The sequence below is a fragment of the Bos mutus genome, chromosome 11, assembly GCF_027580195.1.
Source record: "Bos mutus isolate GX-2022 chromosome 11, NWIPB_WYAK_1.1, whole genome shotgun sequence".
NCBI lineage: Eukaryota > Metazoa > Chordata > Mammalia > Artiodactyla > Bovidae > Bos > Bos mutus.
In genome coordinates, this window is record NC_091627.1 from 60,293,270 (window position 1) to 60,309,487 (window position 16,218).

Below are 16,218 nucleotides of genomic sequence, written 5' to 3' on the forward strand. Positions count from 1 at the left end.
GCCCTTTCCTCCCCTCATAGACAGACTCACTTGATCTGTGAGGCCAAATAATGCTTAGAAGGAACAGAAACTGAAAATGGGACTGGGAGAAATCAAATATTCAAAATCAGCAGACAACAAGAGTCAAGCACATCCCTCCTAGTTCTCAAAAGAGCAACTTTACCGTTGCCAGTTCTTAGCAGGATGTCTCGGTACCATTCTGGGTTCTGACAATGCAGGATGAATTATTGGAATCTAATAATGTGTAGTTTTCAAACTGACAAATTAGAGGATTTAAACAGCCTGATTAGACTAAGTAGCATCTTCAAGATCTAAAAGGATGTGGAAATGATAGTGGATGGTACAGCAGCTGCAGAAAACTACACCCTCATTCTGGAGCTCTTTGCAGGTTCTCAGTAACCTTCTTGTTCAGTAAATAACTGTTCCTAGAAAGCAGAGCAGGTGGGAAGGAAAGAAGGCAGGCCCTTAATTGCTTGGCAGGAAGATTCACAGGGAATTGGCGGAGATACAGGCTTTAAACAGAATTAAGTCTAATATGTAGGGACAGCTTCTTAGGAGAGGGGAGTGTGAGTATTGAAGATAAATAGGGAGGGTTATGTGCTGACATCAGGTGCAGAATGCCTGGGAACTAGAAGACAAGGAAGGGAGAAGGTATGACAGTTATTACTGTTTACTAGCTACTGGTTATTCCTGCTATAAAAGACATCCATCATTCCTGCCGGGCATGCAGTCCTAATAAGAACACCCTAGGGATTTCCCTGGTGGTCCAGCAGTTAAGACTCCACACTCCCAATACAGAGGTCGTGGGTTCAATCCCTGGTCAGGGAATTAGATCCTACATACCACAACTAAGACCTGGAGCAACCAAATAAATAAAAATAGATAGCTATCTTTAAAAAACAGCACCCTAATTTCCTGAGGACCACCTGTTTCCTGCTCACAGTCTGTAGCTTAAGAGGAATGGACTACCCACCAGAGCATAAGACCTAGGTCAGGCCAACCAGCACCCAGTACCTCTTGGTTAATGACATTGACTGGACAATGGAATTGTGGCTCACACAAAACCAGTGAGACTTTTCCTGGTAGAGTTGCCAAAGAAATAGGATGGGAATCTGTAAATCTACTTATACCCATGGAGAAAAAGAACCTACCTGAGAATGGCACCAAAATGGAATAAGCCTGAGAGCTGGAGAAAGTGTGGTGACATCCAGTGACATCATTTGATCCCCGGGCTAAAGCCCAGAGCCAGCCAAGTCCTGTACTGTCCAATATGAGACAACCGATTCTCTTTTTTGTTTTTTTAATTGGGGTATAGTAGGCAAAAGCTAATAGAGTTTTGCCAAGAGAATGCACTGGTCATAGCAAACACCCTATTCCAACAACAAAAGAGAAGACTCTACACGTGGACATCACCAGATGGCCAACACTGAAATCAGATTGATTATATTCTTTGCAGCCAAAGATGGAGAAGCTCTATACAGTCAGCAAAAACAAGACCGGGAGCTGACCATGGCTCAGATCATGAACTCCTTACTGCCAAATTCAAACTTAAATTGAAGAAAGTGGGGAAAACCACTAGACCATTCGGGTATGACCTAAATCAAATCCCTTATGACTATACAGTGGAAGTGAGAAATAGATTTAAGGGACTAGATCTGATAGAGTACCTGATGAACTGTGGACAGAGGTTTGTGACATTGTACAGGAGACAGGGATCAAGACCATCCCCAAGAAAAATGCAAAAAAGCAAAATGGCTGTCTGAGGAGGCCTTACAAATAGCTGAGAAAAGAAGAGAAGCCAAAAGCAAAGGAGAAAAGGAAAGATATACCCATTTGAATGCAGAGTTCCAAAGAATAGCAAGGAGAGATAAGAGAGACTTCCTCAGTGATCAATGCAAAGAAATAGAGGAAAACAATAGAACGGGAAAGACTAGAGATCTCTTCAAGAAAATTAGAGATACCAAGGGAATATTTCATGCAAAGATGGGTTCAATAAAGGACAGAAATGGTATGGACCTAACAGAAGCAGAAAATATTAAGAAGAGGTGGCAAGACTACACAGAAGAACTATACAAAAAAGATCATGACCCAGATAATCATGATGGTGTGATCACTCACCTCTAGCCAGACATCCTAGAATGTGAAGTCAAGTGGGCCTTAGGAAGCATCACTACAAACAAAGCTAGTGGAGGTGATGGAATTCCAGTTGAGCTCTTTTAAATCCTAAAATATCATGTTGTGAAAGTGCTGCTTTCAATATGTCAGCAAATTTGGAAAACTCAGCAGTGGCCACAGGACTGGAAAAGGTCAGTTTTCATTCCAATCCCAAAGAAAGGCAATGACAAAGAATGCTCAAACTACCACACAATTGCACTCATCTCACACAGTTCTCCAAGCCAGGCTTCAGCAATATGTGAACCATGAACTTCCAGATGTTCAAGCTGGTTTTAGAAAAGGCACAGGAACCAGAGATCAAATTGCCAACATCTGCTGGATCATTGAAAAAGCAAGAGAGTTCCAGAAAAACATCTATTTCTGCTTTATTAACTATGCCAAAGCCTTTGACTGTGAGGATCACAATAAACTGTGGAAAATTCTTCAAGAGATGGGAATACCAGACCACCTGACCTGCCTCTTGAGAAACCTGTATGCAGGTCAGAAGCAACAGTTAGAACTGGACATGGAACAACAGACTGGTTCCAAATAGGAAAAGGGGTACTTCAAGGCTGTATATTGTCACCTTGTTTATTTAACTTATATGCAGAGTACATCATGAGAAACACTGGGCTGGATGAAGCACAAGCTGGAATCAAGATTGCTGGGAGAAAAACCAATAACCTTAGGTATGCAGATGACACCACCGTTATGGCAGAAAGTGAAGAACTAAAAAGCCTCTTGATGAAAGTGAAAGAAGAGAGTGAAAAAGTTGGCTTAAAGCTCAACATTCAGAAAACTAAGATCATGGCATCCGGTCCCATCACTTCATGGCAAATAGATGGGGAAACAGTGGCTGACTTTATTTTTGGGGGCTCCAAAATCACTGCAGATGATGATTGCAGCCATGAAATTAAAAGATGCTTACTCCTTGGAAGGAAAGTTCTGACCAACCTAGACAGCATACTAAAAAGCAGAGACATTACTTTGTCAACAAAGGTCTGTCTAGTCAAAACTTTGGTTTTTCCAGTAGTCATGTATGGATGTGAGAGTTGGACTATAAAGAAAGCTGAGCACTGAAGAATTGATGCTTTTGAACTGTGGTGTTGGAGAAGACTCTTGAGAGTCCCTTGGACTGCAAGGAGATCCAACCAGTCCATTCTAATGGAGATCAGTCCTGGGTGTTCATTGGAAGGACTGATGTTGAAGCAGAAACTCCAATACTTTGGCTACCTGATGCGAAGAGCTGACATATTTGAAAAGACCCTGATGCTGGGAAAGATTGAGGGCAGGAGGAGAAGAGAACGACACAGGATGAGATGGCTGGATGACATCACCAACTCAATGGGTGTGAGTTTGGGTGAACTCGGGAAGTTGGTGATGGACAGGGAGGCCTGGCGTGCTGCAGTTCATGGGGTCTCAAAGAGTCGGACACGACTGAGCAACTGAACTGAACTGAACTGAACTGATATCTGCTTTACAATATTGTTAGTTTCTGCTGTACAAAAACATGAATCAGCTATATATATACATATATCCCCTTCTTCTGGGACCTCCCTCCTTCATGCTCCCCACCCCATCCCACCCCTCTAGGTCATCACAGAGTTATCACAGAGCATCAAGCTGAGCTCCCTCTGCTATACAGTAGGTTCCCACTAGCTATCTATTAATATTTACACATGATAGCATATATATGGGATAAGGCAATGGCAACCCACTCGAGTACTCTTGCCTGGAAAATCCCATGGATGGAGGAGCCTGGTGGGCTGCCATCTATGGGGTCGCACAGAGTCAGACACGACTGAAGCGACTTAGCAGCAGTAGCAGCAGCATATATATGTCAACCCTAGTTTCAGCACGTGGGCTTAGTTGCCGCATGACATGTGGGATCTTAGTTCTCCAACGGAGATTGAACCTGCACTCCCTCCATTGAAAGGTGGAGTCTTAACCACTGGACCACCAGGGAAGTCCTGACATAATGTTTTGTTTTTTTTTTTAACACACACACACACAAACTGCATCAAATGAACAACCCCCAGATAGAAATACAGATGACTTCCTAGGAGTTGAGCAGAGTTCTAATCCAAAGCTGTCTAGCCTTTCCCCACTTCCTCTTGTCTTTATGATATATCTGTAGCCCCACTCTTTTCCCTGCAAGTCTACATGCCGACCCAGAGTAATGATAAATCAGGTTACGTGGCTCATGCAATAAAACAGGACACTTGACAACAGAGATACCATGGTGACCCAAATGACCTGTCCCCATGGAGCCACAAGTCTAGTGGGGACACATGTTAGAGCATCACAAATGTCAGAGTATGATGATCCTGAGAAAGAGGATCAGGGAGGTGGGAGGCCCCTGAGACCTGAGGGAGGAGCAGAGGTAAGATAGAAGGAGAAGCACAGGAAGGGGCCTTGACCACCTCTTCTTTCTTCGGGTCTGCCTTCCCCCTCCCCCTCCCCCTCCCCATGCCTTTTCCCCTCCCTCTGCCTCATCTCTTCCTCAGACCCCTTAAGGATCTTCTGCCAGGCTGCTTATCCCCCAGGCCATTTCTGCATTCTCTCTGCCCTAGGAGGGAATTCTAAGTGTTCATTTTTGTAGTATTAACAAAATACTTTTTATAATGCTGCTGCTGCTAAGTCGCTTCATTCGTGTCTGACTCTGTGCGACCCCAGAGACAGCAGCCCACCAGGCTCCCCTGTCCCTGGGATTCTCCAGGCAAGAACACTGGAGTGGGTTGCTATTTCCTTCTCCAATGCATGAAAGTGAAAAGTGAAAGTGAAGTCGTTCAGTCGTGTCCGACTCCTAGTGACCCCATGGACTGCAGCCTACCAGGCTCCTCCATCCATGGGGTTTTCCAGGCAAGAGTACTGGAGTGGGGTGCCATTGCCTTCTCCGTTTATAATGCTACTGGATTTCAAAGAAAAGCATGCACCCTAGGGTCTGAGCAGTTTTGCTGGTAAAATACTATCCTCTAGGCCTTTTCACTTTCATGCATTGGAGAAGGAAATGGCAACCCACTCCAGTGTTCTTGCCTGGAGAATCCCAGGGATGGGGGAGCCTGCTGCGCTGCTGTCTCTGGGGTCGCACAGAGTCGGACACGACTGAAGCGACTTAGCAGCAGCAGCAGCAGCAGCAGCAGGCCTTTAATAAGAGTCTAGTGTTTAAAGACACAAGACCAGGGACTCCTCTGAGAGCCCAGTGGCTAAGACTGCACTCTCAATGCAGGAGGCCTGGGTTCCATCCCACACGCCGTAACTAAGAGTTTGCATGCTGCAACTAAGACCAGGTGCAGCCAAATAAATATTTTAAAAGACTGAAAACAGCTAAAAATATACTTTCTGTTTCTTTAAAAAATAAAGACACAAGGTCAGGGGTACCTAGTCCTTTCCTCGAAAACTTGCCCCTGGTGACTCTGAGGCACAAAAGTCGACACAGGAAGAATAATGAAAGGTCTGGAAGCTTCTGAAATGCACAGGAGATGTCAAAAAGTGTGAACTCTGAGCACAGGGCCTGTTGTCCCTTATTTATCCTCAGATATTCCAAATGTTTCCCCTATTTACCCACAGAAAATAAAACGAGTGAACTGGATCACATGCTTTCATTTCAAACATCTATTCCTTCTAAGCCTCCACTGAGGGCAGGAGGAGAACGAGGTGACAGAGAATGAGATGTTTGGATGGCATGCATTGGAGCAAACTCCAGGAGATAGAATGAAGGACAGGGAGGCCTGGCATGCTGCAGTCCATGGGGTTGCAAAGAATCAGACACGACTGAGAGCCTGAACAACAAAAGCCTCCAGATGATACCATTAACAAGAAAAGTGAATTCAAATTCAGTAAAGGGCAAGGGCTTAACACCATGGAGGAGCTCCAACTAGAATGAAGAATCAAGCTTTAAAATCACAAGTAGGACTTTTCATAGATTTTAATGCATGTATATACATCAAGTTCAAAAACTATCTCGCTGTCTTTCACAGTGACTGGAAAGAATAGTTAATGAAGTCATCGATGGCCATTGTCGTTACTAGTAACAGAATCAAAAGTGCACAGAAACACTATTTTTTAAAAAATTGATAGAAATAAAAATGGATGAGAAATACACTCAGGGGAACTGGGTTAAATAGTTCCACTTAGTACACAAAAATGGCCCAGCAGCCAGGGAGAACAAGACCCCTTCCTCCTCCCTAAAAGAGGGGCTCTTGGGCTCCAGATCTGTTACATTTAGATTTCAATATGGTTGCTTTCTCTCTTTCCCATATTTTTCCTGTTATCTGAAAAATATCTCATAGAAGAGGATGGTGATGCCAGCCATGTCCTGGATTCAGTCTGCCTCCATGCAGCCCTCCTGGTCCTTCTCGCTTTGCCCTCAGCCTTACAAGAAACAAAGAAAGCTGGTTATGGAACCTTCCCAGGTTCACACAGTGACTCCCAGCCAGGGGTAGAAAATGTGTCCAAATGCCTTAGTCTGTGCTGGGATGGAGATGAGAGGATAGAGTAACCAACACATCCCCAGAGAACCCACAGTTACAGAGGGGAGTGGGTCTAGTCCCCTGGTGGGTTGGGAGGGAAAAAATAGTTGCAAACCACTGGTTTAAGATTGGAAATAGCTCAGTTGGAATTCCGTTATCTCCACTAGCTTTGTTCGTAGTGATGCTTCCTGAGGCCCACATGACTCCACACTCCAGGATGTCTGGCTCTAGGTGAGTGACCATACCATCATGGTTATCTGGGTCATTAAGACTTTCAGTTCTTCTTTTGCTTCTTTTAGGTCCTTGCCATTTAATGTTATCGATGTACTTGAATTTTGAGCTTCTCCTGGGCAGGAGTAAAGTGGCTCATAATTCAGATTCTACTTTGTCAGGCATATGGGAGGCACCTGGTGAAAAACACTGATGGAAAGAATGTACACTGAGCCTGGAGCCACCACACTAAAGGGAACCGATAAGATGGGCATTTTGAAAATCAAGCCCTAAGAATGCCAGGGTAGAAACAGGAACCCTCCTGCAGGGCTCGGGGCTGCAGAACTAGGTGAGGAGCCAAGCCTGCCACTCAAGAAAGCTTGGGTCTCCACTCAGAGGGCAGAGTCACAGAGCGGGCGAAGAAGAAGCCCCTCCACTTTGTGTCCATAAAAGTCACCTGCTGAGGAAGCCTGGCCGGGGAGAGTCTGTGTCCTGTCACCTGTCCCAGAATGAGGATGGATCTGTCAGAGGAATGATCCAGAAGAGATGTGGGGAGATATGGGACCCCATTCAGTCAGCTGAGCAGGACCTGTGAGTCTGAGAGCCAGTGATTCTTGGCCCTCTCAGACCCCCTGCCTCGTCTTAAAACCAAATACTTTCTAACACAACACTGCAAATCAACTATACTTCAATTAAATAAATATTTTCATTTGCTCTTCTTGATTCTGAATTGAGATTCATAGACAATATGATTGTCTCTATAATCTTAACAATCAATATCATACCTTAACTATAACAAACAAGAAGTGAAAAGCAACGTATAATAAAATAACATGTATTCCTACATGAATATTCAGGAATGATTGCACTAGAAGACAAAATAGCTCCCGCAGACCTCCCAAATAACCCCTCGGGTTGATACTGCTCCACTGGGACCCCTGCTCTAGCCCAAGAGGAGCCCCCAAGTCTCTGAGCTCCCCGGCCAGTCAGCTGGCAGCCCTCACTTTCCAGTAACTCACCCTCTGGCTGCAAGAGAAGAAGCTGAAGGCGGGAACCAGAGCAGCCCTTTCTTGCTCCACTGCTGTCTCATGGGGCACCTGTAGGGACCAACACCGGAGGTGGAAGAGCTCCAGCAGTGCTGAGGCCTTCCAGAGTCCCCAGTTACACATCAGTACCCCCAACGCATCCTCTGCCCACAGCTGCCAGCTTCCTGCCCAGTGATGCTACAGAAAAGGGAGCCCAAGAGGGTCAGCAGGAGGAGGAAGTTTCTGGCAGATGGACTTCCTCAAAAATCCCAGGCAGCACTGCTGGGTAAGTTCAGGTTTCTTTAGCTCTTTCACCTGGGCTCTCCTGATGCTGTTTCTTCATCTGTCTGGTCTCTACTTTAGCAACGGTGTCTAATTGCACGATAATGCCTCAGACCCCCCATTTTGCCTACAGGAATCCTCCAGCCTGCTCATTTAAAAGCCCAGAGATGAGACGAGGCTGCACAGTGAGAGCTCAGTGTGGCAGTGTGACGCAGTGGACAAAGTGGCCCTGGATTCAAATCCTGACTCTGCAGTCTACCTAGCAGCAGTCTGAACCTAAGTAATTTAGGTTCTCTGCACTTCCAGTTCACCAGTGGTAAAATGAGGAGAAGAAAACCTACTTTGCTGAGTTATATTAAGCATTAAGCAGAATCAATTAAAAAAAAAAAAAAAACCCAGCCCAGAAACATAAAATGGTTTCTCCTGCTCTCAATTATCAGGAAGGCAGCTGAGAGTGGCAAGAAAAATAGGGTTCACGGAACCCCAGAGAACTAGCTTCAAGTCTAGATCCTTGACTGCAGATGGTACATCATCTAAGATGGAAATAATGACCGCTCGTTGGGAGAAGGGACATGCATGCCCTGGGGAGCTCTGCACTGGTCAGTCTCATGCCCTCCATGAACCCTGTGGCGTCACTGTCGCCTTCACCTCATTGCTCTTGACTGAGAAGCATTCCAGGTCTTCCAGAGGAAAACCAGCTGGAGTGTTTACTATGCAGTCTGCTGTTTCGTCCACTTTCCCTGCGATCACTGTACTGCGATTACTGAGGGTAAGGGGACCACAGCCTTCCTCCTTGAAAGCGGTATCATGTGTCCTAGGGAGATAATGCAGTCTCAGTTTAAAGCAGGAGTTAAAATTGAGCAGGAGGAAAACTTCTCAGCAGAGGCATCTTATCTATAGAATCATAACCCCTCCAGAGCATTCTTTATGAGACAGTTATCTGCAAGGGTTTGGCCCGTTTGTGCCTGGAGATGGGAGAAGGGGGTCTGGTGATCTCAAATGCTCTTGGCAGGGCCAAGCATCCATGGGTCCTTCTGAGATGGAGGTTCAGGGATGCTAGGGAGGTTCCGCGGGGACATACCAGCTCCCCAGCTGCCCGGTACAGCGAGCTGAGTGGGCGGTACAGGAAATTGAGACAGGTGGCTGTGTAGAGGTCGGCGTAGTGCATCAGCTGGCTGGAGAAGAGTGTCTGGTGGAAACCACACTGGAACCAGGCTGCCCATCACACTGTAGCACAGGTCCAGCTCCCGGCTGACTCTCTGGCAGAGGGGCAGCTCACTGATTCGAGATCCCATTCCCACCCCCACCCCCACGCACAGGACCTGCATCACCCACAAGCAAGCCTGTCTGCCAGGGTCAGGCCCAGCTCTGCCCTCCTGGGAAACAGTCCCCTAAAGACATTGAGGCCCTCGCCCACCGCAGGGAAGGAAGGAGCTGCCATGGCGCTCAGCCAGCCCGGGCTTTGGGAGGTGGGGCGGCTCTCTCTCCTTGGCCCCAGGTCCCACTCCCTGTTTTCCTGCCTGGTCCTGGAGAGCGACCAGCCTGCTCTACACTCTCAGCGTCACTTACTTTCTGGTAAGACCCACACACCCAGGCCCACTCCTGCCCCACCCCACTAGCAGGCCCCTACCTCATTACAGGCCCTGCTTTCAGAATCTAGAAAAGCATTCATTCCCTCGTAGTTCAGTGGTTAAAAATCTGCCTGCCAGTGCAGGGGACACGGGCTCCATCCCTGCTCCGGGAAGGTCCCACGTGCCTCGGGGACAACTAAGCCTGTGCACCACAACTACTGAGCCTGTGCTCCGTGACAAGAGAAGCCACCACAGTAAGAAGCCCACATGCCACAACTAGAGAAAGTCCATGCACAACAGTGAAGAGCCAGGTCAAAAACAAACAAATAGTTTATTTTTTTTTAAAGAAAAGTGGTCCAATATTACTCCCAGAGTGACCAAGGATGTCTTTGTTACCCTCTCTGTGCCTCAGTTCCCCCATCTATAAAATAAGGGTGACGATCCCTGTCCAGTCCCCCTCGAGGGGATGTGGGAGGATCACATGGCATGAAAGCACTGAATTCCCCACAAGAGGTTCAGCCAAGGTCCTACACTATTGGTCCCCACTGGGCCTGGGAAGGTCGAGTGGCCTGAACCCCTGTGGGATTCTTCCACCTCTGGTGACTGGTCAGGAATGACACTAGGGAACCTGTCCTTTCCTTACCCAGACACACCAGCGCATCCACCCTAAATCCAAAGGGTCTTCTCAGGCCCTTTGCCTGGCTGACCCCAGACATGAGCCAGGCAGTCGGTCACTTGAGGACCCAATGCAGGAGGCAGGCAGTTCTCAAGGTTAATGGTGGAGATGGAAGGACCTCAAGCCTTCAAGAGCACACGGCTGTCATTCAGCACGAGGGCCAGCAGAGGGCACAGGCTAACAAGGCCCAGTGGCACTCCTGGAGACTGCGGGAGTCATAATAGGGCTCTGGAGACCTGGGAAAGAGCTAATCCAGGCAGGCAACCTGGAGTCACATGCCTCACCCACCGCCCCGCCAGGCCCATCCCCTCCTCCTCAGCACCCTGCTCTTACCTGAAACTCCCTCTTGGTGGAGTTGATGAGTTGCAGGCCGTAACTGCTGCCATCTGTGTGCCTGGTGCAAAAATGGCCACTTGACCCAGGAGGAGAGGAGCTGGGGGCCCCGGAGTCTCCGGGTACAACCTCCCCAGATGCCATGGGGTGGGAGGCACTCTGCAGGCACCCAGTGGGGGCGCTGAGCTGGGTGTGTGCCCACGTGTGACAGGGTCAGTGGTTCAGGAGGAAGGGCCTAGCGGTCAGTGTGAGCATCTCAAGGGGGTCAGAGTCCAGTTTAATAGGGAAGCCCAGTCTGAAACAGATCGTGATTTCCTGAGCAACCTGGTGTGGACCCTGCTGCCAGGTGTGGACATGGACCACCACCCTCCATCCTGCTCCCCTCCTGGGGTAGGGGTCACAGGTCAGGGCTCTCACTGGTACAGGTCCGCTAGATGCACATCCAGCCTCTTCAGCATCTCCATTCGCTGCGAAAAGCAGACAGGTGACAGGGGGCATGACAGCCCTGCCCACTTTGTCCTGGGCCTAGCTCAGCTAGTGAGGTCAGGGTGGAAAGATCACTGGAGTCTAACCCCACTCCCCTGCCCCGGGCCCAGCTGTATGCATAACATCCTTGCCCCTCTCCTTACATTGAGGGAGACTCCGCCCAGGGCAGAGCAGGGAGAGCCCTGTGGGACAGATGCCTTCAGGCTGTGTGACTTTGGGCAAGACACTTAACCTCTCTGGGTCTCTGTTTCCTCATGAATAAATAGATCCACTCTCATAAACCACAGAGCAGACAGTATGATCATGGTCACTACTGACCCCACATGGGAGAGAGGAGATAATGACCATGGTGCAGGCTTTAGCATTGCTGGCCAGTGCCCCCTGCTGGTCTGCCCCCTACAACTCACCCTTCTCTTGGGCCCAGATGCCCAGTTCCCAGGACAGCTCAGGAACCACCAGACAAGTCCGCCAGCCCTGCGGCTTCTTGGACTTGAGGATGTCCCCAAAGATGTGATCCCCAATGTATAGGATGTCCTTCCCCCGCACCTCAAGCAGCTCACATACCACGTCCAATGACCCTGCCGGACCAGGGGAGGACAGGCCCACTCACAGTCCTTCCTGTCCTAGCGAGCAGGCTGGGGACAGGGGCTCCTAGTCCCGTCCTGGCGGGCAGGCCTGGGATGTGGGCTTCTAGTTGAAGGTGGGTTGCTAAGGAGGAATGGGAGGGAGGGAGGGAGAAGGGGGAGCTGGTACCTCCAGAGTAGACAGCACAGTGCTGGTGGGGGCTGGTGTAGGTACCAACACAGAGCTTGCCCGTGTCCTGGAGGGGGCAGAGGGGTGCCCTGGTCAGAGACAGTGGGGGGTTGGGACTAGCAGGGGTAGCTATGGGGTAACGAGAGAAGGGGGCCACAGGGCCCTGAAGGAGTCCCCTCCCTGGATCCCTGCCTCCAGGGACAGACAGACAGCAGAGCAGCCACCACCAAGGGCAGGTCAAGCCTGAGAGGCGGGCTCCCTCCCCACAGTGCAGTCCATGGGTCACGGAGGACAGGCCTCGACCCCTGCATTACTGTGTTGACCTGTCTCAGTACTGTGGCCTCCACGAAGAAGTGGGGCTTCTGTGTGTCCACCACGATCAGATCAAATAAGACCTCCAGGGCCTGGCTGCAGCCTGCAGGTGGGAGGACGAGACGTGGCGGGCCACATGGAGAGGCACATGCCAACACACGCGCTCAGCCTGGAAAATCTGATTCAGGCTCTCAGCCAGGTCCTCACCCACAGCTGTCCCACCCACACCTGACCGGGATGCCTGGCTCTGGACCGGTGAAAACTCGCCAGCTCCCCATCTCAGCCCTGGCCTCTCAGCTAGATGGGACATCCCGAGGCTCAGGAACCGGGGCCTCTGACCATCCAACATCCCCAGCCATGCTGGCAGGAAGTGCTCCAAAGCTATTAGCAGAGGCCAGCGTTGGATGTCGAGTGGGCTGTGTCAGCCCCTGGAGTCCCTCATAGCACAGAGTCAGAGACCCAGGGACACAGGACGAGAGCACAGGTTCCTCCCCACCCCACCCCCAAGCTGGAGCCCTGCTTACCCATTAGCCAGCTGGGTCCCCACAAGGTATGTTGCACTCCCTGCCCCCAGGCCTGCCAAAGCCACTTCTCACCCCCTCCCTCACCCGCTTCTGCCCCATCCAGCCCGTCCCCAAATATCTAGTCACTTTTCCAAGGTCTCTCCACCCCTCCAGGCTCCTCCCATAGCCTGGCTGAAGTCACCAGTCTCCACCCACTGGGGAAGTTCCAGCACCCACTGGGGAGGTTCCGACGGGCCCACTCAGGTAAAACGATCCTTCCCATACCCTTGGTTCCTCCTGGAGGAGAGAGCTGGACATGGGAGGGACCTGCAGCAAGGTGGCCTGGTCTCCCTGCCCTAGACACAGCCTCCACCAGCCAGGCCCATGGCACTCACCTCACCAGCACCTAACAGGTAGGTCATGATGGCCTGGCAAGGACAAGGCAGGAGTTAGGGCACCTAGCTGGGTCGGACCAGGGGCTGCCAAGGCCCTCAGCCCATAGGACACACCGGGCACCACAGGAGCAAGATGGAGGGGAAATGGATAATTTCACAGAGACCCTAGGCTTCCCTGGTGGCTCGGGGTAAAGAATCTGCCTGCAGTGCAGGAGAGGCAGGTTTGATCTCTGGGTCAGGAAGATCCCCTGGAGAAGGAAATGGCAACCCACTCCAGTGTTCTTGCCTGGGAAATCCTGCGGACAGAGAAGCCTGGCTACAGTCCACGGGGTCACAAAGAGTCAGACACAGACAGTGACTAACATTTCACTGAGACCTTAAAAGGTCAAGAAATGGAACCCAAGATACCAACCAGGCAGTGAGGGTTTCACCCCCACTGTTTCTGCAGGGCCTCAGTTTCCCCAGAGCCAGAAAAGAAAGTTCTCTGGCCCAGAGGCTGAGCTCCGCCCCTCCACCCACCTCCATTTACACACTCACATCTGTGTAGTTGTAGCTGCTGTTGGTGGCCAGGAACACTTTTCCCACCTCCTTCATCTTGTCCAGAAGGACGAGGATTCATGCCTGGGGCAGAGAGAGGAGCCACCTCCAGCAGTGGGGCCTCCCCGGAGCTGCCCTGGGAGCCTGTTCTCAGGTTTCAGCCCCATGGCTGGGCAGGGGGCCCCAGGTCAGGCAGGAAGGCAAGGAACAAGGCCAGGGTGCAGAGCTCTGTCTACATCTTGAAGAAAGAGCCAGGGAAAGGAGGAGCAGCCCCACCGCCCTGGGGGAGGGGGGGACAAGGTTTAGTCATGACCCTAGTCTAAGGCCACTCACATCCTTCTCCAGAATTTCTCTAAGTCCTCCAAGGTCTTCTCCTTGAGACAGCCCTGCAGGAGGGAGCAGAGCTGTGAGTTCACGTGCTCATATGTGTATGTGTGTATGTGCACACAGGCATGCGTGCACACGCATACATCCAAGATGGAGGAACACAGACCACCATCCTCAACCGGAAGCAGAGTGAAACCTTATGGAGTCTGGGGACCTGGGTGTGGCCTGGGGTCCTGGGACATTCACCAAAAGGTGGACATAATCCATGGCATCCATCACATCCTGGAAGAGGCTTCGGAAGGGCATAAAGAGGTTCCCGTGCTGATAGCCTGTGTCACAGCTGAGTCAAGCCAAGAGGGAGGCTGATATGGGCCCCTGAGGTGACCACCGCCCTGGAGCCCTACCAGCAGGACTCCTTCCATCCACAGTGAGCAGGACACCAGCCCTCTTGAGAGGGGTGTCACCCTGTGCTGAGGGTCATCCCTTGGGGCTATCAGTTATAGAGTTGAGGGCGCCCACATCTAAGGCCTTCCCACTGAGTTCTTGAAGCCCTTGTTGAAGGGGTTCCTCAGGAGGAGCCGCTGCCTCTTGCTGGAGCCCCCATTTCAGGGCTTGGCCCCTAAGGGGAGCGCTATCCTGCTGGGTCACCCAGGGCAGGGGGAGGGGAGGGGCACAGAATGCACTTGATGTAGTGGGAGCAGCCAGAGAAGTCTACCAGGTAGGCATACAGGTAGGTTTCTGGGGGTGGGGAGAGCAGTCAGTCTCTGGTCCAAGGATCCAAGCCAGAGCCGAGACTACCTCACCATCAGCCCTCACCCCATCAGCCCTCACCAGGTAGGTTGAAGAGCGTGTTGAGGTTGTGAAACCGCTGCAGGTCATCCCTCTGAATGAACTTGCTGAGGTAGAAGCCCCAGACCTCCGCCCTGGGGAAGAAGTGAGCACTGTGCCATGATGCCACCTCCTCCACAGCGCCCACCAGTGGTCGGCCAGGCTCTGCCACTCCTTCGTGCCTCTCCCCATCTTCCTGTCCCTCTTTCTCCAGGTGGCACTGCCAAGCCCCTGCTGTGTGCTTGACTCACCCCTCAGCCCCAACATCTTTCCTGCACCATCCTTGCCCCCCAGCCAGTGCCTTACTCTGAGAGGGAGGATAAGCCATGGGTGCCCAGCAGCATGTTCCTGTGGGCATCCACCTTCAGCAGGTTTCCGTAGAGCACGTTGAACACCAGCCCCGTGGGTGAGGGCACAGAGGCTGTGAATGGGGTGCCAGGGCCAGGACTCAGCTCAGCATCCCGCCCTCTGGGCTCTGCTCACCTGGTGGGGAAGGTGGGATCATAGGTATAGCACAGGATCTCGTGCGGGTACCCTATGCACACCAGGCGCTCCAGCAGCAACTTGAAGGCGAGTGTCTCATAAGCTGGGGAATTGTAAACTGCAGGCCGAGCAGACCCAAGGCCTTTGGTGCCCATTCCCCAGCCGGCACCCCTGGCCCCCAATTCCTCACTCCCCCACCCCCCACCCCTCCCCCTCTCCGCTACCAGCCAGAGTGTAGTCCATGTCAAAGCCGCAGCCAATCTTCCCCATCACCAGGCTGCAGTTGACAAAAATCCTGGAAAGGTGAGGATGTCCCCAAACTCCAAGGGCCAGGGCTTCCTGGGCCTGTGTGTGTCTGAGCACATGTGTGTATCTGAACAGGAGTGCCAGCGTGTGCAGGGCTCCTCTCACTGTGGGAGTGTGCTGGGGGCATCCCCAAGAGCAAGGATGTGCCCTGATCAGTGAGGGTGTCACTTTCCTGATCGAGGTCACTGTGTCCAAGCTCAGAGATGTTATGTTTGTCCCAGGTGGGCAGCACAAAGCACCATGTCTGGGGGTGGGGGAGGGGGAGAGCCCCTCCCCCCACTGAGCGTACACAGTCAGTTTTCCATGTGGTCAGCCACTGCCCACCTACAAGGGGATGTTCCCTTTTGAGAGCAGGGGCTTGCCTGTGTTTTGAGCATCATCATCTCTGTGTACTTGAAGGAGTCAGTCCCGGGGCTGCTATGTTGTGTGGGGTATGTCAGGAAATGGGGTGTTTATCATGATCCCCTCCCCTCCCCCATTCATCTCACCACTGATGCCAGTCCGGCTCCAGGGCCTGCGGCTCCCCTCTGGGCTCCCTTAGCTCTCCCCCGTCCACACTGACCAT

General features: G+C 51.2%; 1 protein-coding gene across 1 annotated transcript; it reads right to left on the reverse strand.

Annotated features, from left to right (window-relative positions):
• Positions 1 to 5,525: 5,525 nt before the first annotated feature.
• Positions 5,526 to 16,218, reverse strand: NT5DC4 (5'-nucleotidase domain containing 4). The gene is given in 18 exon segments (XM_005890000.2): positions 5,526 to 5,570; positions 7,856 to 7,933; positions 10,724 to 10,784; positions 11,141 to 11,190; positions 11,442 to 11,443; positions 11,617 to 11,787; positions 11,963 to 12,029; positions 12,277 to 12,350; positions 12,353 to 12,377; positions 13,710 to 13,830; positions 14,043 to 14,095; positions 14,283 to 14,376; positions 14,720 to 14,774; positions 14,868 to 14,959; positions 15,171 to 15,266; positions 15,348 to 15,465; positions 15,572 to 15,642; positions 16,142 to 16,218. Coding segments are annotated over 18 exon segments (1,350 nt in total).